The 25,394-nt window shown below is 39.8% G+C and overlaps 2 protein-coding genes and 1 non-coding gene across 23 annotated transcripts in view; 1 reads left to right on the forward strand and 2 right to left on the reverse strand.

The window, feature by feature from the left end:
• LOC120079859 (origin of replication complex subunit 1B-like) overlaps positions 1–25,394 on the reverse strand; it is a 79,427-nt gene that overhangs the window by 51,704 nt on the left and 2,329 nt on the right. For 19 of the 21 annotated variants that reach the window (XR_005482360.2, XM_039034292.2, XM_039034293.2 and 16 more), the window contains 4 exons: positions 9,644–10,422; positions 9,404–9,539; positions 248–394; positions 18–164 (listed from right to left, as the gene is read on the reverse strand). Coding sequence is in view for 20 of the 21 variants with exons in the window: in XM_039034292.2 (XP_038890220.1) it covers positions 18–164; positions 248–394; positions 9,404–9,539; positions 9,644–10,326 (1,113 nt within the window). In the remaining variant the exon portion in view is untranslated. Of the gene's footprint in view, positions 1–17; positions 165–247; positions 395–9,403; positions 9,540–9,643; positions 10,423–24,551; positions 24,679–25,394 lie in introns of those variants that run through there. The other 2 variants (XM_090314792.1, XM_039034307.2) reach the window with 2 other exon arrangements.
• On the reverse strand, positions 260–337 carry LOC120080633 (small nucleolar RNA snoR28). The gene has a single exon (XR_005482586.1). It is a non-coding gene; the product is annotated as a small nucleolar RNA snoR28 (small nucleolar RNA).
• Positions 14,675–15,793, forward strand: LOC150035382 (uncharacterized). Its single transcript, XM_090314297.1, has 2 exons — positions 14,675–15,108; positions 15,388–15,793. The coding sequence occupies exons 1-2, from the start codon at positions 14,675–14,677 to the stop codon at positions 15,791–15,793; spliced, it is 840 nt and encodes a 279-aa protein (XP_090170423.1).

The raw sequence follows: 25,394 nt of genomic DNA on the forward strand, positions 1-25,394 counted from the left end.
AAGAAGAGAATCCATACTGCAGCCAATTCATGGGTTGAGCTTGAGTAGTTCCGAGATTGTAAAATTTGTGCTCTCTCTTCTTCATATTCCACATCACCATCTGAATCAGGGTCTGCACTCTGATCCAACTTCCACTCTTTGTCACTATCAACTCCTTCGCTATCCTGCCAATTTAGAACATACAAATAAAATTCAAAATATTATCACAATCAACATCCCAATGCTAATTCCACTTTTCCAAGCTTACCTCTTCTTTATCAATTTCAGCTAACCTCTTGAAACTATGCCAACGAACGTCATATTCATACTCACATAAAAATATATCATCCCCTTCCTTGGCATTATAGTAGTCTTTAGGATTCATGACTTCACACAGTCTAAGAAGTGATTCCATCTGCAATGATATATATAGAAACTTCAAAGCTAATTGAAAGAATGTTTCCACACGATGAGATAAGATTATAGATTTAGAATACAACTGCAGCAGAAATAGAGAAGAGAACAGCTAATATAATTAATCATTTCAAATAACTACGTGTAACATCTTAAGATAAATTTAAATAAATTTTCTTGAATTATTGAGTGTGTTCCCCCCTTTCATTTTAGATTTTGGTGCCAAAATTGAGTTAATTTAAAGAGATAATTGTTTTATTTGGATTTTATTTGATAAAAGATTTGAAAGATTTAGGGTTAAAGAAGGAAAAGAAGTTAGGTTAAGTTTATATATACACACACACGGAAGTATATAAAAGAATAAGAGAACATCCCACGAGTTTGGCCTAGTGGCAAATAACAATTACCATGTAACCATCATGGGTTCGCCTAGTGGTAAATAAGAGAACATCCCTTTGATAAAGGGCTAAGAGACCATGGGTTCAATCCATGGTGGCCATCTACCTAGGATTTAATATCCTACGAGTTTCCTTGACACCCAAATATTGTAGGCTCAGGCGGGTTGTCCCATGAGATTAGTTGAGGTGCACGTTAACTAGTCCAGACACTCACAGATATCAAAAAAGAATACACAGCAGTAAGAAAGGGAAAAATGCAGCAACCTCTCCCTCTCTCACCCTCTCATTCCTCCACACAAAATGAAGAGGAGACACCGCCAATCACCATGATCACCACCGACCGTATAGCTGCCGCGCTGCTCGTTAGTCATCTCTGCCCATCACTGGTAAGTGACATCGCTGCCACCGCTCTTTATGTGTTTCTCTCTCCCTAATTCACCTCTACAGAACACTGCTAGACCTCTGCTACTACACATTCGTTGTTGTCTCGCCGCCGCCAAACTCATGGGCAAGTTGGTTGGAAAGCAATTGACCCATTACCCAGATTCAAGACAGTCTTTGACTCTTTGGATTCTTCTAAAATATTCTCTATTAGTTCCTTTCCCAAGCATTTGACTGCTTCATCTCCTTTAGATTTTAAAGTTTATCGGGCTTTGTGGAAATCTAAAAGTCCCAAGTGTATTAACGTCCTGCATGGATAATGATTTTTGGCTCACTTAACTGTTATGCTACACTTCAACACAAGCTTCAGATGCCTTCTATCCGCCCCTTGTATTTGGCTCACAATGAAGATTTGTAGCATTTGTTCTTCGATTGTGATTCTTCTCAATCCTCTTGGTGGCTATTATTCTCTTGTTTTCATTTACATTGGGTAATTGGCAATTCTTTTCGGGAGAATATTTTTCTCAATCCTCTTGGTGGCTATTATTCTCAAAATACAATGTCACATGAAACAAGAAGCAACAAGTACACCCACAGCGCTCTTCTTGACCACCAGTTCTTTCATTGAAGGATCCTTGTTGCATATATGCAATACTAACTTACGCAGTATTGCTCTATACCATAGTGGTTCAGTCACATTATTTTCACAAGCCTCCAGCATTTCACCATTAGTTATTTTCACCCTTCTACAAATTTTGCCATTGTTCTGAGGGGAGAGTCTCAAAACCATTTGGCTCCTCAGCCAGTCAAGAAAATCAGAACCTGAGCCCCTCAGAACAAGCCTAATAAAAAATAATCCTGATTTGTTAGAGGATTGTTGCACAAGAATTAAGCACCATCTTCTTCTATAAGGTCAGATAGCATCTCTTCTTCTTCTAAACAGTTTAATCATTCAAATTTCACCATTCCTAACTCGGAAATTAATTTCTTGAGAGGTACTCCTTGTTCTCCTCTGTCCTCCTCTAAAACAAAGAAGTGCGAATCAGACATTGACTCTCCAATCACTGTTCATGGTGAAGAAATCGAAGGTTTGGAGATTGGTATAGCTCAAGAAGACCGAGTGCAAGAAGATACAAGTGGTGCGGATCTACAGACTCTGTTTATGAATGAAGCGGAGTTGAATGGTGTTGAGCATCATTTTTCATGTTTTTCTCCATTACATCCATCTGAAATACCAGCTCACTTGATCTCCATTGTCAAAGATTGTGGAGTTACCCTGGCTTGAAGACTCTCCTTCTTTTTGATACCTACAGTACTCAATTTCCTCCTAAAAAGACAACTTGTCCTCAACTTCATGAAAGCAACGGGAACCATCAGGAGGGTGATAGGTAAATAGGTCAGCAATACCCTGTAAAACCCCCTCACAGCCCCACCAACGATACCATCCCACAAATGTACTGCTCCTCTAACCAACTATGATGTAGATTACTTAGATTATTTAGGGTTCTCTTGGTAATTTAGCTTTACTAGGGCTCTCTTTGTAGTCTAGCTTAAGTTTTTTTTTCCTAATTTTTTTTCTTAGTTAGGTTGCTAGTTAGTTACTGTGGTTAATATGATTAACCTAGTAATCAAAGCATATCGATCCATGAGCTAAGCCTATATATAAAGGCTAAGGCTCCCCCTTTTACAACACTTTTTTGAAGATCAATGAAATACCGCCATAAGGCTTTTCAGCACCACCAATATTGGTATCAGAGATAGGGAAAACATTCAGCCAGAAGGATGACTAACTCCAAGAATTCGGAAATGGGTAAGGAAGAAATCTATTCCAACGAGCTTTTATGTGATTGTGCTCGATATCCAACATTGCATCCCTCCTTTGGAATATTTAACTGGAAGAATGAGAAGAGTAGAAGAAGCTGTTGAAAATGTACAAAAATGTTTTAGAGGATTAATGATGGAAAACACTGAACTCAACGCACAAATTGACAAAGGAAAAGAGAAAGTTACAGAAAATTCAGCAGCCCAAACCACAAGAAACAAGAATGAATAACGATTGGAAATGTCTGAGAAATAGAAAGTTCTGACAAAGAAAAATCCAAGAAATGCTCCAAGAGTCGCAAGAAAACCAATTTGTCAAGTTAACAAAGGCCAAGGGCAAAACAAAGGCTTGTACACTCCCCTTCCTATTCCAAAGATAATTTGGGATGATTTCACTACAGATTTTGATGTAGTCTAAGTAGCCTCAAGGAGTAATCCTCCAAGAATCAAGGTTGTGAATCATTTATCAAAAAGAATAATATGTCTCATACAAAGGAAAAGACTCATATTTATAGAGTTTACTAAAAGTGGGGTGAAAAGGGAATTAACCTTGAATAATCCTATTCTTTCTACATCAGATCTTGTGTTGAATTTACCACAAACTCAATGAGTTAATCATTCTACTTTTGCTGTGGTTGACCGTTTTAGCAAAATGACCCATTTCATACTATGTTAAAAAACTAATGATGTTGTTCATATTGCTAACATTTTTTTAAAGAAGTGGTTAGGCCACATGGAGTATTGAAAACCATTACTAGTGATAGGGATACAAAATGCTTAAGCCATTCTTCGAAATGTCTTTGGTGAAAGTTTGATACCCATTTGAAGTCTAGCACCACTTGTCATCCACAAACGGATGGTCAAACCGAAGTTATAAATTAGGACTTTCAGTAATTTAATCTTGTGTTTAACAATATGAAAAATCGATCCACGGTTGAAACATCCTTTGAGGTAGTACATACTCACTCTCCTCAATTAACTCTTGATCTTATAAGTTTACGTAGTGCTGCAGATTTGAGTTCAAAAGCTGAATTAATGGCTGATCAGGTTCAAAGAATACATAAGGAAGTCATATACCATCTCCGAGAAGCTAATACTAAGGGGTTGTTTGGCCACTAACCTTTTTTTTTTAAAATGGAAATGAGCCTCTTCATTAATAATAGTGAAATGAGACTAATACTCAAAGTACAAGAGAATTCAAGAGGTGTACTAAGACATCTCAACTACGTTGACACCCCGTTAGCGCCCTCATCATTTTCATACAAACTATCCTCAAGAAAAATAAAACCAAGGCTAAAACCCAGCCCATAAAAATGAGTAACAAGATCATACGGTTTTAACATAAGCCAAAACTAGACAAAACAGAACAAACAAATACCGAAGAGACTAAAAATTAAATTAACTAGAGGAGATCTGATCTGAGAAGCAGTCCACTGGCAATCTGGGAAAAAGAAAGCCCACCAATTTAAGCATAGGTCCTGAATGGAGAAGACTTCGAGATCCTTGCTTAATGTGCATCAAGAGGAAGCATTTTAACGTGCGGTTTCAAAACAGTCCAAACTTGAAAGGGAAGTGAAGATTACAATGCTCTCTAATAATGTGCTGGCCATAATAGGTGTGCATGACGAGTCAAAATCAGAGCCAGGGACAGATCAACCTCTCAACAAATCATCAAACTGGAAATTAGTATGAACAATAAACTTTCCTGAAGGTCAAGGCAATTTCATCCATGTAATGAGAGTACAGTTCAGCGTTAAGTTGCATTCTGGACTTGCAATATCTTCTAAACAATCAGAACAAGATAGGATAGCAATGCTTCCCTTGCAAACTGAAACAACATCAATGTCAACATCCAAAAGAGTACATTCAGCAACTAGCCACTGTAAAGGATCAGAATAAATTTGCTCCAGCTTTTTAGCAACCCTAAAGTATCAACTTGCACTGCGAATTCTTGGTCAGCTTCGTTCCAAAAATAATCTGTCTTCAAACAAACAGATTCAAAAGCTTTAGCCAACGAGTACGGTCATCCAAAAATTAATCCACAATCTTCAACTATGGACTTCAAATGTGATGGAATTTCAGAATGATGCAAAGGTGAAAGACATGAAGTACCCATGACTTTTAAATTCAAATTCTCTTCCTCATGAAACAAAGCATTCAAATCACCTCCCAAATTAACTATTTGTGTTGGTGTTTCTTGATCAAAGACCTACTGCTCATCTGGCTAAAACAACTAATGAAAACCGTCCCCAAATCGGTCTGTCTTAGCTACTTCTTGAACTTCCTCTGTGTCTGAGCAATCTAGATCTTCACTACTAGCACTCACTATTGAATCAACATCAGAGTCTTGCTATCTGGAGTGAGTGCCTCTCGAGATTTCGCTTGGAAACCCTCACATAAAGGTTGCATTTGATCGAGATTTTAAACTCTGAGAGATAAAATTTATTAGACAAGGATTATGGCTGAACTGACCTTTTAATGGAGGGACTAGGAACTTGCACCCTGACACAGCACTCCTCTAATAAATCAAAGTTTACTATTGTTGACCATGAGTTGATGAAAGAAGTCTTTCTTTCTGATGAAGTGTTTGGGGAACTGCTTGATACAGTGGGGACGTCCTTCTAAAAGTGGTGAATTTGTAGTGACCAGCTTGCTCTTCCTCTTCACTGTCAAAGCTTCATTACTCAGAGGTCCCTTTTCAATTAGTCGATTTCCGTTGCACTCGAGCCTTGGTGAGAGAGTTTGATGCACTAGAGCAACTAAAATGTGAATATTTTTTTTTTTAACAAGAAACAAACCACTTCATTAAGATAATGAAAGATGTTACAAGTGAACGAAAGGAAACAAACATAAAGTGCAAAACAATCCAACACACTAAAAACCGCAAAAAGGATCAGCAAATGCACCAGGACATCTCAACTAGGTTGACACCTCCCTAGCATTCTCATCATCTCCTAGAAGGACTAGAATCCATAGCTAAGTACAATATGAAGAAGACCTTGCGAATGACAAGGCTTACAACCGAAGGATAAACTGAAAATTAAACTAAAAATTAATAACCATCACTAGGTTGTAACAAAATCAAGAGAGCGGGAAAATGAAGGCATTCCAATTGTGCTTGATGTCTTGTATAGAGAAGTCTTGAAAAGCTTTGGAAAGAGAGCACCAAGAGGAGGCATTGTTATGGGCAATGTCAAATTTAAAGGAGCTAATAGAAGCTTTGTCTTGAAACACTCTTTGATTCCTTTCGAACCAAATTTCTGATAATAAAGCTTTAACTATGTTGGTCCAAAGTAATCTTAGCTTCTTCTTCAAATATGGGCCGATCAAGAGTTGAAGCACGTTAGCTTTAAAATCATTATCAGGAACCCAGCTGACATTGAAGCACTTATATAGAGTTGTCCAACAATTTTCTGCAAAAACACACTGGAAGAACAAGTGTAAGAGAGATTCTGAATTTACCCAACAAAGAGAGCAAACCTGTGGAGAAATATAGTGAGTAGGTAACTTCCTTTGGAGGATATCTGCACTGTTAAGTGAGCCATTCAGCATGATCCAAATCAGTATATTTACCCTTCTAGGACTCTTAGACTTCCATAAGACTGATTCTAGTAGTTGACCAATTGGGGAGGAGAAGGATAGATGCTTTAAAAGAGACCTGACTGAGAAAAACCCATTTGGTTCTAAAGACCACCTTCTTTTATCAGGAATCGAATTAAGTTTACAGTGATAGAATTTTCCAGTCAGGAGCTGGAAGTTTTCTGCCTCTTCATCCTTTAACAGTCTTCTAAAATGAAAAGTCCAAGAGTCTTGTAATGAACCTTCGGGTTTGGTGGAGATGAAGAAGCGCTCGTCCTTCCATTGCTAAACCCTCGTCGATCCGGCTGCCGCCTAAACCCTCATCGTCCGAACCCTCTCCTCACGCTTCCGGTCCGGCCTCCCCTTAGTTCCCTCGTCGATCCAGCTCACGCCTCACGCTTCCGATCCAGCCTCCTCTTAGTCCCCTCATTGATTATGAGGATGGATTTTGAACGCCAAAACTCTTATTATCACCCTTGTTTTCGGAACAAGGAACACTGCAACAACTTCTTAAGTTGGTGTAAACAACTCAGCTTTAATAGTAAATACTATTGAAGTTGCACATTATCGAGTAACTTTTATCTTCCCATTTTTTAATACCTTTCACATTTATCGAGGAACTCCATCTTCTCCTCTATCTCTAATTTTTACATTTATCAAGTAATTCCATCTTCTTCTCTTAATTTACTTTTCACAATTATCGAGGAACTCCATCTTACAACTCCACACCCTAAACATAAACTTACTAGCTCCAACATATTAACCTCAGATTTATTAACCCCACTTAAATGGGTCAAACGCCACCTCAATATGCCTAGTTTGCTAGCATGGATGTTGAGCAACGACTTCTGGGGAAATGTGCAGCAACTTTTAGTTGGAACAAGCTTTAAGAGTTCCATCGATTTACTTTGGCTTGATGCGGTTAAGGCTTTATTGGCAGAATTATGGTTTGAGAGAAACCAGAGAGTGTTTAATGATAAGTCTCTTAGGTGCCAAAATCGCTTTGAATCTGCCCGTCGTCTTGCTTCTTCTTGGTACACCCTCTCCAAACACTTTAATAGCTACAGTATTATGGATTTCAACCTTAACTGGAGAGTTTTTATCTCCCCTCCTAATGGCGGATCTTAGCTTCATCAGCTGTTGTTTCTCTTGTTTTTCAGCTTTGTTATCCCTTTGTTATATTTACTTTGTAGTTCTCTCTGTTTCCGGCCACTGTTTTGGTCTTGTTAAGCCGTTTGTATTGTGTTTAGCTACTTTTCAACCTTTTTATTTTCCCATTAGTCAATGTTTATCTATTCTCTGGATATGATGAGGGCGCTAAGGGGGTGTCAACCTAGTTGAGATGCCCGGGTGCACTAGTTGATCCTAACGCTTTTTGCTCATTGTATAATCCTCTTGTACTTTGAGCTTTAGTTCACCATTTATTTAATATAAAGAATCGTTTCCTTTTCAAAAAAAAAGTTTGCTAACACTAAAAAGGCGGCATAAGAAGTTTGATTGATTTAGCCATTGTACACCTACAATTCCAATATAAAGACATTGTACACCTAAAGAAAGAGAGATTTCATAGAGGAACTTGCAATAAGTTGCAAAAGAGGAAAATCGGATCATATCATCGAATCCTTAAAAAAATTGCCAGTAATGCTTATGTGGTGAAGCAACTAGAAGGCTACGACATATCTTACACCTTCAATATTTCAGATTTATCTACCTATTTCCCTCTAGATGAACTTCATGTTTAACTCAAGGACGAGTTCCTTTTTTATGGAAAGGGGAATTGATGTAGATTAGTTAGATTATTTAGGGTTCTCTTTGTAATTTAGCTTTACTAGAGCTCGTTATGTAGTCTAGCTTAAATATTTTATTTTATTTCTTTTCTCAAATAGGTTGTTAGTCAGTTATTGTGGTTAATATGATTAACCACCATTGTAATTAAAGCCCATTAACCCATGAACTAAGCCTATATATAAAGGCTAAGGCTCCCCTTTTATAACACTTTTTTGAAGATTAATAAAATACCATCACAAGGCTTTTCGGCTCCACCAAAGGATCTTGTGTCCAATTCTTCTTTTACCCTTCCTGGAGAATGCGTACCTAATTGGAGGTTTCACACCTCGCAGTTAGTTTCTATGAAAATATGGATTACATACACTCTAGGGATGTCCTAGCCCTTCAATCTGATATCACTCATATTTCACCTCAAAGGAAGGGTAAAAGAGGAATGGCACACAAGACAATAAAATAGTGGAGTAGGAGGATTCTAGGACCGAGCAATACCTCCCAATACACTACAAACCCCCTCACGATTCCACTAACTGACTATCTAGCGTGCAATTCCTCTTTTACCCTCCCTTGAGTTTGCATGTCGAATTGGAGGTCACACACTTTGCTGCTAGTTTCTATAAAATATGGGTTACACTTAAGAACTATAGGGATGTCCTCGAACGAATTGAAATGTGTTTTCCTTCTCTGTTATGTAAAGTCAAGATGAAAACTATTCATCTTCGTTTGGCACAAGAAAAACTGTGAGCATTAACAAACAAGTTTGGCAAGCTTGGCTTTCTAGAATAATATGATTAGTTTCATTTACATATAACCTTGCTCTTTAAAGATGTCACAACATTTTGTGCATTGCCCATACAAGTTCAATGGACTGGTCCCATACATGACCTTTCAATGACCTTTCAACTAGATAAACTAGCAAATAGAAAAAATAAATATAGATGACAAAAGAAGGAAAAAGAAAACATGTATGTTGAATACGAAGAAATGAATTCAAGTTCACAAACTAAGGAGATAACAGCTACCATAAGTAAAAATCTGTTAATTACCTCAATATCTGCATAATCATTAGTTAAATAAAGCTCTCTCTTCAAGTTATGTGGTTGCCTTCCAGTTGCAGTCTCTTCTGGGATTATATACCATCTAACCTTACACTGATGGTTACCATTTACTTCTTTCCATAAACTGCACATTTTGAATAGTCTAATAAACTAATGTACGCATGAAAATAAATCAGGCTGATGTTTATAAACATTCAAAATATAATATATAAGTAAATAGAAATCCACCTTTCAATGTGAGCAGCCCACAAATCGCCTGCCAAAAGCTTCTCCCTCATTGTCCTAACCCGTTTTTTACCCTCCAGAGGCTTTGGCAACTGAACCTCTTTGCCCATTTTAGCAGCCTCACAAAACTCACAAATCCAATCCCCCTCAGGGATTACCTTCATTGGCGGCTTCAAACACTTCAAATGAAAACCACCAAGACAATCATCACACTCGATCATTGTAGCCTTTCCAGACTTAAAGCACACTCTACACTCCTCAACTTCAGGGTCTTCATCGTCAGAGCTTGCATCTTCTCTCCTCCTCACATAAACATCATCCCCAACCTCAAAGTCACCACCATCAAACACCACTTTTTGATAATACACCCTCTTCCCTAATCTCCCACTCCCTTTTTTGTTGATCCCCTCCTCAGACCTAAAATTCTTTGAAGCCGTTGCTCTTGTGACCATTGACCTCTTACTATATCTCTTTCTCTTCTTCCCTTCTAATTGCTCGAAAGATGAAGTAACTTCATTTAGCTTAATCTCATTATTTCGTGTCCACTTCTGACTCCTAGAAGATTTAAGATTTCCCCAAGGTACACCACGTCTCTTAGTTCTAGATGATTTTGCAGTTTCACTACTTGTGATTTTTTCTAAATATTCATTCGCCTTTTCCACTAACCTAGTTGATCTTCGCGACATCTTTGGTCAAACGTTGCCCTTAATTTCACATAGGGGAGGGGTTCATCTTTGCATCCTCTTCCTTTGCTCTACGGGTGATAATGGATGGAAGAGGGTCTGAAATAAATAAATGGAAAAACTAAGTATAACACCCATCAATTCTCAACTAAACTGGAAAAACTTTAAGCATAACACCCATCAATTCTCAACTAAACATTGGAAACATTACTAAGACTTCTCATTTTCTCTAACTCAAGTCAAGAAATAAATTCTATGATAGACCCCAAATTACTAAAGTGTACAAGTGTAAGCGTGTGAGAGAAGAAATTGTGTGAGAGGTTGTTTACGTGTAAGTGTGACTGTGTGAGGCCCATTAAGTTTGTCATTATGTACAGGGCCTTGAGGGAGAGTGGAAGTATATTGGTGAGGTTTGTTTTAGGAAATCATTTTTGTATTTCTCTTTAGGAGAGTTGGGGAGCTTTTGAATCTTTCCCAATTTTGCTTTAATAAATAAAAGTGTGGCTTGAGCCTAACATTCTACTCCTTCGTTGAAAAAAGAAAGAAAACTAAAATTTTCCAAGGTCAAGCATTGAGTTGAGTTGAGAACACCATGAAGAAGCGTTGAGTTGAACAGCCTCGAAGCGGGACATCCAAGGTGAAGCATTGTCATGAAAAACGCGATGATTTCTTTCAAACCACAATTCTGCTAGCAAAGCTTTCACTGCTTCGGTCCATATCAACCTTGGTTTTTCTTTGAAAGTGGGGCTGATGAGAAGCTGTGGAGAGAGGCAGTGAGAGGGAAGCTTCGATTGCTCACAGCTGCACAGTTGAGGAGACCATTAAGCATAATCCAGATTGTGATGTTAATCCTTCTCGGGCTTTTGGTTTTCCATTGTGCATAATCCAATCTTTTCCCAATAAGGGAAGCTTTAGAGAGATGCAATTTGTGGAATTGATTTTGCTGCAACAACACCAATTAAAGATTGAAATTCAATGCATTCTTCCTCCTTTAACAGCCTTCTTAAATTAATTGACCAGGAAGCGGTTGAGGAATCCCAAAAATCGAAGCCATTAGCATTCGGGGATCAACTAAATAGTCTTGGAAACAGACTCTTTAGGGGTAATAAAATGTCCGCCCAAGGGTCAAGCCAAAAGGCTATTCTTCTTCCATTTCCTAGTTTGTAGGCAGCCAACGAATTGACTTTTAACCAAATCTTTGATATGCTACCAAGGACTACGGAGACTGCAGTTAACCTTTCCACTGGTGTGCCACCCAAACAAGCTTCTACCGTGTATACTTCTCACAACTTGATTCCAAAGTGCATCTTCTTCAACCATAAATCTACAACCCCATTTTTCTAACAAGGTTAGATTTTTTGTTTTAAGGCCTCCAAGACCAAGGCCACCATCCGCTTGGGATTTGGAGACATAATCCCATTTTACTAAGTGATTTATTTTGCCTCCTTTATGTCCTTCCCAAAAGAAGTTCCTAAATAACCGATCCACAATTATGTCAAAAGAGAGACCTTGAAGTAAAGATGTCTCTCTCCCCTCCCTCCTCCCTCTCTCCCCTCCTGTCCCAACCCAACCTTTCATCCCCTCCTCGCCGGAACTCACCATGCCTCCTCACCTTAACCGTGCCTCTTTCCCTCCCGCTTCCCCCTCCTCCTCCCGATCACCCTCCGGCTATTTTCCTCCCTTCGGCTCTCATTGCCCTCTTTGTGCAATTCTCTGTCATGGAGCTTAAAAGCTGTTGCATTCTCGACCACTTCTTCTATATGTGGCAAGAAGGTTCTGGTTTCCTTTTAGAAGACCTAAAGAGAGGCCAATCCATCTTCCTATCCTTGACTTCAACCCAATGGCTTCAAGAGAGCTTCCGTAGACTATTGATTGGTTCAACCTTTGAATTTTTCTGACTAAAGGAAAGAGTGGATCGGAGCTTCATCCAACTAACAAAATTTCGAGCAAAAGATGTGTGGTTTGTAGAATGTGTTGTTTGGCCACTCTCAGGAGGAAGGAAGAACATTCACATTCCATTTGGCGACGATAAATCAGGATGAAAAGACTTCAAGGACATGATTGATGTCTACATACACAACTTCAAAGAGCCCTCTGTTCAATAGGTTAGTCCTCCTTCAAAAAACCTTCCCCCCGAACAGGCTCTGGCCAGTAACTTTAGTCTTGTTCTTCTACCTCGTGATTCTCATGAAAAAAGCTTTTCAAAAGTGTTAAAAGCTAAGCCCCATAATTTCAATACCCTACCTCACCCACTGTCCCCTGATCCAAACCTGAAAAAACAGAGTAAGCATTCTTTCTGGATTCAGAAGAATCATGAAGTTTTTAATGAAGATTTTCGTAAATTATGGATCATTTCAAGATTGTTATTCTCAAATGGGTGGAAGGAAATTGCCAGAGAACTTAGTAAGACATTCAACACCAACATTATTATCAATCCCCTGTTTGCAGACAAGGCTTTAATCAAGGTTAGGCAAGGTGACTTAAACGATTGGGTGGTAACACAGGGCAAATGGAAGCTATATGGCCCTTATCATCTGTTATTTGAAAAATGGAATCTCTTTAGACATGGCAGGCCACATGGCAGGCCATCAGTAATGTAAGGATTTAGGGGTTGGGTGTCAATCAAGAACCTCCTTCTAGATTATTGGTGTAGAAGCACCATTGAAGCAATTGGGGCTTACTTTGTGGTCTTGTTTCAATTGCATCAAAAACTCTCAACCTCATCAATTGTTTGGAAGCTAAAATTCAAGTCAAAAGAACTCTTTGTGGTTTCATGCCAACCACCATTGAAATTAAAGATGAAAATTGTGGAAATTTCTACTTAAACTTTGGTGATATTAAATGCCTTGATCAGCCTTAAAATTCCCTTGATACTGTACTATTTAAAGATTTCTCTAATCCAATAGACTTAGTTCGTTTAAATCAAGTCTTAAAGGATGAAGATGTCAACTCCCAGTTTGATGTTTCTGAATGGTCCTTTCTATTGTCTTCTTAGTCCAAGCCTAAGTTCTCAAGAAGCCCAAATGCGGAAGCAAAAAAGGGCCTCCAGAAGTCACAACCATTGAAAAGAGATAAGAGAACTTTAGAGGAATGTGAAAAGTCACCCCTATGGGAAAAAACACTGGTATTACAACCAGCCATACTCTATTATCAGCAGAAGAAGACGATCAGTCACTAAGACTTGACGGCAGAAAATTACCAAGGAAGTCGAAAAGCCAATAATTCCTGCTATGCAGTCACAGCCACCTGAAGGCGAAAAGTTTCCATTGAAGGAAGTCAAAAAGTCATCAGTTTTAAACAAAAAGCCAACAAAGACGCCTCGTGCAAGCGCCAAGGCTCCTCGAATCCCACAGTCTGAAGATATTTCTCTCTCTGCCTTTAAGAAGAAAGAGATTATGAAAGATGGATGGTCAGCCGGCATCCCCTCTTTAGAATTTGAAAGGCCTCTCACGCTAAAAAGAAAAAAGAAAGAAAAGTTATTGGGCCACTGTAACGTCGGACTCCTTATTACTACATCATCAAAAGAGGCTGCTTTAAGCATTATCGAAGACCAAGCGTCTCATAAGCCTGCTCCACCCTTCCACTGCCTCCACACAAGTAATCTGTCTTCCCCTGCTTTGCCAAAACAGTTGGCTCCTCTGCCACTGTTAATCTCAGAACCAAATTCGAGCAACCATGCCCCCCCTCGTGCCTTCCCCTCCCCCCGCTCTAAACCACTACCTAACCCCAGCAAACCAATAACCAAACGGCTCCCCAGAGCACGTCACTCCTCATGCCTCTTTAAATCATTCCCGAAGCACTTCATTAGAAGAAAATATCTAAAGGAGCACTCTAAGAGCCTTTGCCTCAGAACAAAGACAATGGCTGACCATATTCCAGACTTTATTGAGGCTAGAAGCACTTCATCTCAAGAGCAGCCTCACTTTAACAGGTCAGATAACCAACTCCCCCCCCCCCCCCTTCTCTTTCAATCACTCTGTTTTTTCCCCACCTAATTCAGAGTTGCTTTTTCTGAGAAGTTCTCTAAGTTTCTCCCCGGATGTCTCAATAAATGTGAAAAATGATGGCCTTCTCAACTCCCTTTTCAGTGTGAGTAGTGTTGAAGATGATTGGAACAGCATAGCAGGGGAGACAGAGGATTCAAGGACTGAAGCCCCTCTGCTAACTGATCTAAACTCCCTGTTTCAGACGGAGGAGGACAAGACTTCTGAAGATATTGTTTCCGGCTCCATTCCTCCAGCTTTTCCTTTGGATCTTCCAGCACACCTAAAGAGCATAGTCTCGTACTGCAACCTATTTTTGGATTGACAGCCGGCTGCAGAGGCTACTCTCCAACCTTAGCTCCACAAGAATGAAAATAGTGACTTGGAACACAAGAGGTCTAAAAGATGCTAATAAAAGGTTGGCTCTCAAGCGCTTTTTAAAGAAAATTAATCCTTCAGTAGTGTTAATTCAAGAATCAAAGAAAGAAAGTTTCGAAGCAAGTTTTATCAAAACCCTCTGGAGTTCCAAAGAGATTGGCTGGGATTTTGTTGAATCATATGGAGCTTCTAGTGGAATACTGACAATGTGGGATTCGAATCTGATTTCAATAGATGAAACTCTAAAAGGTGGTTATTCCTTATCAATAAAATGCACCACTATCTGTAAGAAGACTTGCTGGATCACTAATTTTCATGGGCCAACCAATTACAAAGAAAGAAAATTTGTGTGGGCCGAACTCCTCTCTCTTACAGCTTATTGTGAGGATGCGTGGTGCATTGGTAGAGACTTTAACATCACAAGGTGGGCCCATGAGAGATTTCCTTTGGGCCGAAGCACTAGAGGCATGAGAAAATTCAATGTTTTATAGACCAAGCCAAACTTCTGGAAGTCCGATTGAGCAATGGGAGTTTTACCTGGTCAAGGGAAGGTGTCTCAGTTTCAAGATCTCTTTTAGACCGTTTCTTTATATCTAAAGCATGGGATGAGTTGTTTGAAAACTCGACAAGCACGAATCTTCTCAGATCATTATCCAATTCTACTAGAAGCCGGTTCCTTCAGCTGGGGTCCCTCCCCCTTCAGGTTTTGCAACAGCTGGCTGCTCAACAAGGAATGTGTTCAAATCATTGAGATAGCTTGGCTTAATAGCAAGGTTTATGGTTGGGCCGGTTTTGCACTTAGTCAGAAGTTAAAAGAAGTGAAAACAGCAGTCAAAAAGTGGCATTCTAAATTCAAGGAAGACCAAAAAAAGAAGGAAGAGAGGCTGATAGAAGAAATTGAAAAGTGGGATGCCCTTGCTGATAGTTCCCCCCTCTCTAACAGTGAATATTCAATTAGATCCTCCCTAAAATCAGATCTAATGTCGCTCTACAGGCTGGAGGAAATCAATCTAATTCAAAAAAGCAAGTTAAATTGGCTTAAGCTGAGAGATGAGAACACAAGCTTTTTCCATAGATTCTTAGCAACAAAAAAAGGAGAAATTTCATAAATGAGTTAGGTGATGAGCAAGGGGTGCCAACTAAGTCTAGCTCAGAAATTGAAGGTCTGATCCTAAACTTTTACAGCAACTTATTTCTAAAATCCCCAGGGAGGAGACACATTCCTCTAAATTTAGATTGACCATGTATCAACCCAAATCAGAATCTGTCCTTACAAGCCAAGTTTTCAGCTACAGAAATTTATTCAGCTATAAAAAAACCTTGGCAAAAGTAAAGCCCCAGGCCCTGATGGTTTCACAATAGAGTTTTTGTTGAAATTTTGGAACCTTCTCAAATCAAGCTTTCAAGACACCTTTGAGGAATTCTACAAGAATGGTAAGCTCAACGCTTGTATAAAAGAAAACTTCATCTGCTTAATTCAAAAGAAGAAATTAGCAACAAAGGTCAGTGACTTTAGGCCAATCAGCTTAACTTCCTTAATTTATAAAATCATTGCAAAGGCGCTGGCCGAGAGACTGAAATTGGTAATGCCTAGTATCATTGCTCCCTCCCAAAGTGCTTTCATAGAAGGAAGACAAATTTTGGACCCCATTCTTATTGCCAACGAAGCAGTAGAAGATTATCATGTGAAAAAGAAGAAATGGTGGATCCTTAAGCTTGACATGAAAAAGGCTTTCGACCGCGTCGACTGGAATTTTCAAGAGAAAGTGTTGAGAAACAAGAACTTTAGCCAGAAATGGATAGAGTGGATTATGGGTTGTGTTAAAAACCCAATGTTTTCAGTCTTCATTAATGGTAGACCAAGGGAGAGAGTGGCTGCTACAAGAGGCTTAAGACAATGTGACCCCCTTTCTCCCTTCCTTTTCCTCCTTGTCAATGAAGTGTTGAGTGCGTTGATTTCCAAACTTATCCAGTCCGGCATTGTTGAAGGTTTTTTAGTTGGCAAAGAAAACGTTCAGGTCTCCATATTTCAATTTGCGGAAGACACATTATTATTTTGTAAGTATGACAGCTCCATGCTTGCAAAAATTAAACAAACAGTGGAGTTCTTTGAATGGTGTTCAAGGCATAAAGTTAACTGGGAAAAATCAGCCCTTTATGGTATCAATGTGGACGACAATGAACTGTTTTTCACAACAGCCTCTCTGAATTGTAAGGCTGACCTCCTCCCCTTCTCTTATCTAGGGTTGCCTCTAGGTGGCCATCCGAAAACTCTCCTTTTGGCAGCCAGTTCTAGACAAATTTCAAGCTAAACTTGATAAATGGAAAAGATTCAACCTTTCTAGAGGGGGAAGAGCCACCTTATGCAAGTCAGTTCTTTCAAATCTTCCAACTCACTATTTGGCCATCTTCCTTATGCCCGAAGGAGTAATCTCTAGAATGGAAAGGATAACAAGAAACTTCTTTTGGGAAGGACACTCCGGCAGCAAGTTGAATCACTTGGCAAAATGGGATTTGGCTCAAAAACCCCTAGCAAATGGAGGCCTTGGCCTCAGTGGCTTCAGATCAATGAATGTAGCACTCCTAGCTAAATGGGGGTGGAGATACTTTAATGAGGAAGATTCCTTTTGGGACAAAGTAATCAGAATTATACATGGTAAAGACTCTATTGATTGGCACACAGCAAGGAAAGGTGGTAGAAGTTTGAGAAGCCCCTGGATTAGCATCTCGAAGACTTGGCTTAAGGTTGAATCCTTGGCCAAATTCAAGCTTGGTAATGGCTGCCGGATTGCTTTTTGGTTAGATCCTTGGGAAGGAATGACCCCCTTCAGTACCCAGTTCCCAAGTCTCTTCAGAATCACCTTACTCCCAAATGGTTCAGTTGCTGATCATTGGGACAGCCGCTTAGCCTCTTGGTCAATTTCCTTCCAAAGATTGCTTAAAGATGAAAAGGTGTTGGCTTTCCAAGAGCTGTTGGGGAAAATTGCAGCAAGAAGCTTAACTGGGTCTTTTTCAGCCTCCGGTTCTTACACGGTCAACTCCCTTAGAATCCACCTTCCCCTTTCTCCCCTTTGGATAAGTCTCTTTATTTGGCCCTTTGGAAGACAAAAAGCCCTCGAAGAGTTAACATTCTCACGTGGATAATGTTAACCGGCCAGCTGAATGTAGCCTCGGTTTTACAAAGAAAACAGCCTTCAAACTCCCTCTCTCCCTCAGTCTGCTTGTTTTGCCTCCACCATAGCGAGGACTCCCTCCACCTCTTCTTTACATGCCCCTATTCAGTTTGGTGTTGGAAAAAACTACTGTGCTTCTTCAACTTATCATGGGTTATGTGCAATGACTTTAAAGGAAATGTGCTGCCGCTTTTTGCTAGTATAAATCTCCATAATCCCAGTCGTCTTCTTTAGTGTAATGCAGTTAAAGCTCTCTTAGCAAACCTATGGTTTGAAAGGAATCAAAGGATTTTCCATAATAAAGCTCTTGGGTGTCAAGATCGCCTCGATTCTGCCCGTCGTCAAGCTTCTTCTTGGAGTATTCTCTCCAAACCGTTCAATGGTTATAGCCTAATGGACTTCAACCTCAATTGGGAAGCTATCATCTCCTCTCCCTCTAGTGGATAGCAGTCAGTCGTTTTGGTTGTTTGTTTCTTCTTTATCTAGTTCGTTTAGTCTTCTCTAATTGTTCCCCCCCCCCCCCCCTATTCGGCCATTGTTTGGGCTTGGTTACTCTTTTTTGCCTCTTGCTTTGTTTTCTCTTTAGTGTTCATCTCTTTTTGTTCCATTGGATGTGATGAGGGTGCTAAGGGGGTGTCAACCTAATTGAGATGCCTTGGTGTGCCTCCTGATCTATAGGCCTTTTAGCTCTTTGTATAATTCTCTTGTACTTTGAGCATTAGTCTCATTTCATTAATTTTAATGAAGAGGCTCGTTTCCATTTCAAAAAAATATTTAAATAAATTGTCTTACATAATTAGGAAAAAGTGGAGATATTCAGAGAGGAAAAAAGGTAGAGTGTTTTCAAATAATATTTAAAAAAAAATAAAAAAAAATAAAAAAAAAAAAGAGGCTTTAAACAATATCATCAATTAGCCATGGAAGTAAATAATGTAAAAATTTATATTAGTTGGAAGAGAAAATAAAGTTGGACACATATCAAACATGGAGTAGAGATCGCATGACTTTTCATCTTCTCTATTCTTCTTCTCCTCCTCTTTTATATCCACTTCTTCTTCATTTTCTATTTATTCTTAGTCTTCTGACTCTCCTTTTTCTTCTTATTATTTCTCACTTATCTTCTCATTCTTCTTATTATTTCACTTCTCTTCTTCTTATTCTTCTTCTACTCTTCCTCTTTCACTTTCGTCTCCCCATATTCTCCTTCTTATTCTTTTTCTTCTTCTGCATAATTGTCCATTTATTCTTATTTTTCTCCTTCTCCTATTCTCTCTTCTTCTTCTTTATTTTATGTTTCTTTTAGATCTTCTGACCTTCCCTATTCTTCTTCTTTCATATTATTGTTTTTCACTTTTCTTATTTTTCTTCTTCTACTCTTCAATCTCTTCTTGTCTTTCTTTTTGTTGAAATTAGGGTTTTGCGCTCTAGAGGCAATTTTGTCTTTTTCATTGTACCCTAGGGTTTCCCTGTTCTCTATTTAAGCTGTTGGTCTACTGTATTCCATTGTATCAGTTTCTAATAATAATTCCCTTATCCCGTGGTTTTTCTCCCTAATTAGGGTTTTCTACGTAAATTCTTGGTGTGCTATTTTCTTTTCCCTACTCTTTTTTCATCATGGTATCAGAGCATGGAGATGAAACCCTGGCCACCATTGAGGAAAATCCAATAGGAGAATCCAAAACCAATAACCCAGATATAACTACTGTTATCCAAAAAGCCATTGATCGATATTTTCAAACCCTTCTTCCCCACTTCCGTGAAGACTAGCCGCCGCCGCCCTACCCACTGCCGGCCGTTTCCGTCGAGCCAGCCACCTCCCTCGAAGTCCCAATCGTCGGCTCCCTCGAAGACCCATCCACCAGCCGCGTGTTACCTGTTCGAATCAGCCGCACGCGAATGATGGGTTTCTTCCGGTTCAGACACGCTCAAAGGAGGTCGACCAGCGACCAGCCGTGCGAAACCAGTCCGACCAGTCCCAAACGATGCCGACCGAAGCTGTGGAGCACCGATCTGTTATACCTAGAGCCGACTGGACCAGATCTGTGATGCCCGAGCTCCAATCTGCTATTTCTGGCGCCGATTAGTCCAGATCTGTGATGCCCCATGCCAATCAGTCAAGTTTCCGTCCTTCGAGAGTGTCGTCGGCCTTCTCTCAGATCGGAGCCTCATCCCAGTTTTTGTCGCACCAAAGGACAGATGAAAGAGGTATGGGTATTTTCCAGCCGGGTATGAGCAAACGAATGGGGCAGTTTTCATCGAGTATGGATGAGTTTGGAGGGGGCGATAGGGGTGTTCAAAAAACCCGGTAACCTGACCAACCCGGACTACCCAACCCAAACCGCAAGGGTTGAGTTGGGTTAGATTTTATTTTGGGTTGGGTTGGATTAAAAATGTTAAAAAATATTAAATTCGGGTTGGGTCAAGGGTTACCCCTTTTCAGGGTCAGGTCAACCTGAACCAATCCGAATATATATATAGAAAAGTTTTTAAAAAAAAAACAGAACCAATGGTCCAACCTGGAAATTTTGGGTTGGGTTGGGTTGAGTTGACCCTCCAAAAAAGAACTAATAGGGTTCATTATTAGCCAACTCGAATTTTTGGATTGGTCCACAAATCTTCCAACCCGGACTATGTACACCCCTAGGGGGCGAGTCTTCATCATACCACCAAGACCAAGGAAATATAATCAAAGATCAAGTTACCCAGTTACAGTTGCAGATTAAACAACAGAACGAGATGTTTCAACAACAGCTTGCTGCTATTGGGGAAGCCATGGGATCGAAATCCAAGATCCAATCAGATCTAAATCCATACCCTAAAAACTCGGTAACTTCGTTCCCTGCTTACTCCTCAAATTTATGTTTTGGAACTATAGGCAATTCTTCTAGAATTATTATAAGGGAAAAGTTAAATGGCGATAATTACTTCTCTTGGTCCCAATCTATTGAAATGACTCTTGAGGGCCGTCATAAATTTGGATATCTGACAGGTGAAATACCAAAACCAAGGATCGGTGACCCCCAAGAGCAAATGTGGAAAGAAGAGGATTCTTTGTTGAGATCAATTTTGATTGGCAGTATGGAACCTCAGGTTGGAAAACCTTTATTGTATGCAGCTACAGCCCGTGATATTTGGGAAACAGCCCAGAAACTCTACTCCAGGAGGCAGAATGCCTCCCGTTTGTATACTCTACGTAAGCAGGTCCATGAATGCAAACAGGGAACGATGGACGTTACCGCTTACTTTAACAAGCTATATTTGTCATGGCAAGAGATGGATTTGTGCCGTGAGATGATCTGGAACTGTCCTTGTGGAGGAGTGTTACATTATCAGTCTGAAGAAACGGATCGCATGTATGACTTTCTTACAGGTCTCAACTCTAAATTTGATACAGTGCGCAGTCGTATACTAGGGACCAGACCTTACCATCCCTAATGGAGGTCTGTTCTGAAGTTCGCCTGGAAGAAGATAGGTCGAGAGCCATGAACAGTACACCTATAACACCAACAGATTCCGCTGCTTTCAAAACATCAGGCCCGGTACAAGATAAACAGAACAGTAAGCCGCCCCTAGTGTGTGAACATTGCAAGAAACCTTGGCACACTAAAGATCAGTGTTGGAAACTCCACGACCGACCGCCTAATGGTAAGAAACGACAGCCAAGTCGGGCTCTCGTAGGTGAATCTATTACTGAAGATACTCAGACTCAGAATCAGGAAACTACTCAGAACACTACTACAGTGGGTGTAAGTGCAATCGCCCATACTAGTACTTTTCAATCTTTTGGTCTTGTGAGTATAATTGGTAATAAACCATGGATATTAGACTCGGGAGCCACAGATCACCTCACTGGTTCTTCTGATCAATTTTTATCTTATCAACCTAGTGCTGGAAATGAAAGAATCAGAATTGCAGATGGGTCATTTGCTCCTGTTGTTGGGAAAGGACGAGTGTCACCCTTTGCCGACTTAGTACTCCAAGATGTATTGCATGTGCCAAAAGTGTCTTACAATCTGTTATCTATTAGTAAGCTAACAAGAGATTTGAAGTGTTGTGTTAGTTTCTCACCTGATGATGTTGTGTTTCAGGATCTAACCTCGGGGAGGACGATTGGCACTGCCCGGCATGACAAGGGACTCTATTTCCTTACTGAAGAAGCTTCCTTTAGGCTATGTGATAGGACTAGTTTGTTTTCTTCTCATTTTTCCATTTCTAAAACTGATTATATGTTGTGGCATTATCGTCTTGGCCATCCTAATTTCCAGTATATGAACTATTTGTTCCCTCATCTTTTTCGCAATATTAATATCTCTAAATTGAAATGTAATGTGTGTGTCCAGGCAAAACAGCCTCGTGTTTCTTTCTTTTCTCAGCCCTATAAGCCGTCTAAACCGTTTACTCTATTCCATAGTGATGTCTGGGGTCCTTCACCAGTCACTACCATAACTGGGAAGCGTTGGTTTGTAACTTTTATTGACAATCATACTCGTCTAACCTGGGTTTTCCTGCTGACAGATAAATCAGAAGTCACTTTAGTTTTCCAACAATTTTACAATTCCATAGAAATCCAGTTCAACGCTAAAATCGCTATTCTCAGAAGTGATAATGGTCGAGAATACCTTAGTAACACCTTACAAGAATTCCTTACCTCCAAAGGTGTTGTCCATCAGAGTTCTTGTGCGTACACTCCTCAACAAAATGGAGTGGCCGAATGGAAAAACCGTCACCTAGTCGAAGTTGTCTGCTCTCTTATGTTGTCTACCTCTCTTCCCTCTTATTTGTGGGGTGATGTTATCCTGACAGCAACCCATCTAATAAACCGCATGCCATCCCGGGTCCTAAAATTCCAAACCCCATTAGACTATTTCAAAGAGTCTTACCCAAACTCCAGACTTCTTTCTGATGTACCCCTTCGTGTCTTTGGCTGTGTGGTGTTCGTCCATACACACGGACCTAACCGTACCAAGTTTACCCCTCGAGCACAAAAATGCGTTTTTGTAGGATATCCTCTACATCTGAGTGGGTACAAGTATTATCACCCTCCTTCCAGGAAATATTGTCTCTATGGATATGACCTTCTTCGAAGATCATCCATTCTTTCCCAATGGTTCTCTTCAGGGGGAGCATTCCAGTGAAGAAACTAATTGGGGTCCCAGTCTTTCTACCTTACCTGAACCTGAACCCATCCTTGATGTCAGTGTCAACACCAACGCACCCATCCTCCCAACTGAACAAGTCCCTTGGATCACATACTATAGAAAGAATCTCAGGAAGGAAATAGCGCCACCTGTCATCTCTCCGGCTCCAGTTCATGAGTCTAAACAAAGATCAGTTCCAGGTACTAGTAGTCCTATCCCTGATCATAATAATAAATGTGATAACACTGATACTTGTGTTGAAAATGTTGAAAGCAAAAGCAGGGAAGATAATGCCAGCAAGGATGTGATTGAAGTTGATGATGGTAAAGAGACAGATGAGTGTATGACTCTTGAGGACTTGGTAGAACCTAGAAAAGAAGCCTTTCTTATTCCCGCTGGAAAAAATGTTGAAAGTGGGAAAATAACAGAACCGGAGGGAGAATGCAGTATGTCAGAAGAAAATAAAGATAGAGATGAATCCCTTGATCTTCCGATTGCCCTGAGGAAAGGTACGAGATCATGTACTAAATATCCGTTGCAAAGTCACTTGTCCTATAGTAATTTATCTCCTGAGTTCAAGGCCCTCACTACAAGCCTAGACACAGTGGTGATACCAAAAAGTATACACGCCGCATTGGAAAGTCCTAAATGGAATGCAGCAGTTATGGAAGAAACGAAAGCCCTCGAGAAAAATCATACGTAGGATCAAGTCAATCTTCCAAATGGTCAAAAAGCAGTCGGATGTAAATGGGTATTCACAATAAAGTATAAGCCCGATGGGGCTGTTGATAGATACAAAGCAAGATTAGTGGCCAGGGGTTTTACTCAAACGTTTGGGATTGATTATTCAGAGACCTTTTCGCCAGTTGCAAAGCTAAATACAGTTCAGGTCCCCCTTTTTATTGCAGTTAATAAGGATTGGCCCCTTCACCAGCTTGATGTGAAGAATGCTTTTCTCGGAAGAAATCTATATAAGTCCTCCCCCAGGATTTGAGAAACAGTTTGATCACCGAGTTTGCAGATTGAGAAAGTCCTTATATGGGCTAAAACAGTCACCAAGGGCTTGGTTTGGCAGATTTACTATGTTTGTAAAATCTCAAGGATATAAACAGGGTTATTCTGATCATACTCTGTTTACTAAAAGGTCTGTATCCGGGAAAATCGCAGTTTTGATTGTTTATGTTGATGACATTGTTATTTCAGGTGATGATACCTCAGAGATTGACCGATTGAAAGCAAAGATGGATGAGGAATTCGAGATCAAGAACCTTGGAAACTAAGATACTTCCTCGGAATGGAAGTAGCTCGATCAAAAGAAGAAATTTCAGTTTCCCAAAGGAAGTATACTCTGGACCTGCTCAAGGAAACAGGTATGACGGGGTGCAAACCAGTTGATACCCCTATAAAAGCCAATGCAAAGTTAAGTAATATGAGTAAAAGTGTTCCAGTGAGCAAAGAAAGATATCAACGATTTATTGGGAAATTAATATATCTTTCTCATACTAGACCCGACATCTCTTATGCAATAAGTATGGTAAGTCAGTTCATGCAGTCACCATACGAAGAACACATGAGGGCAGTAGAGTGCATTTTGAGATATCTGAAAACTTCTCCAGGGAAAGGCTTGATGTTCAGGAAAACTGAAAAATGATGTATCGAAGCTTACACCGATGTTGATTGGGCAGGATCTGTAATAGACAGGAAATCAACATCAGGATATTGTACCTTGTGTGGGGCAATCTTGTTACATGGAAAAGCAAAAAACAAAGTGTTGTTGCCAGAAGCAGTGCTGAGGCAGAATACAGAGCCATGAGTCAGGGAATCTGTGAAGAGATCTGGCTTGAAAAAGTCTTGAAAGACCTTGATCAAGAGCATGCCAGCCCAATGAAACTCTACTGTGATAATAAAGCAACCATAAGCATAGCAAACAACCCTGTTCAACATGACAGAACAAAGCATGTGGAGATTGACCAGTACTTTATCAAGGAAAGACTCGATAGTGGCAACATTTGTGTTCCTTATATTCCCTCCAATCAACAAATTGCATATGTCCTAACAAAGGGGCTTTCCAGACAGTTGTTTGACGCTTGTGTGAGCAAGTTGGGACTTATTGACATCTACGCCCCAACTTGAGGGGGAGTGTTGAAATTAGGGTTTTGCGCTCTAGGGGCAATTTTGTCTTTTTCATTGTATCCTAGGGTTTCCCTGTTCTCTATTTAAGTTGTTGTTCTACTGTATTCCATTGTATCAATTTCTAATAATAATTCCCTTATCCCGTGGTTTTTATCCCTAATTAGGGTTTTCCACGTAAATTTTTGGTGTGCTATTTTCTTTTCCCTACTCTTTTTTCATCATTTTTTATTATTTTTCTTCCTCTTCTTAATCTTCCCCTTATTGTT

This window comes from Benincasa hispida, chromosome 6 (assembly GCF_027475165.1).
Source record: "Benincasa hispida cultivar pf3 chromosome 6, pf3_genome.v1.1, whole genome shotgun sequence".
NCBI lineage: Eukaryota > Viridiplantae > Streptophyta > Magnoliopsida > Cucurbitales > Cucurbitaceae > Benincasa > Benincasa hispida.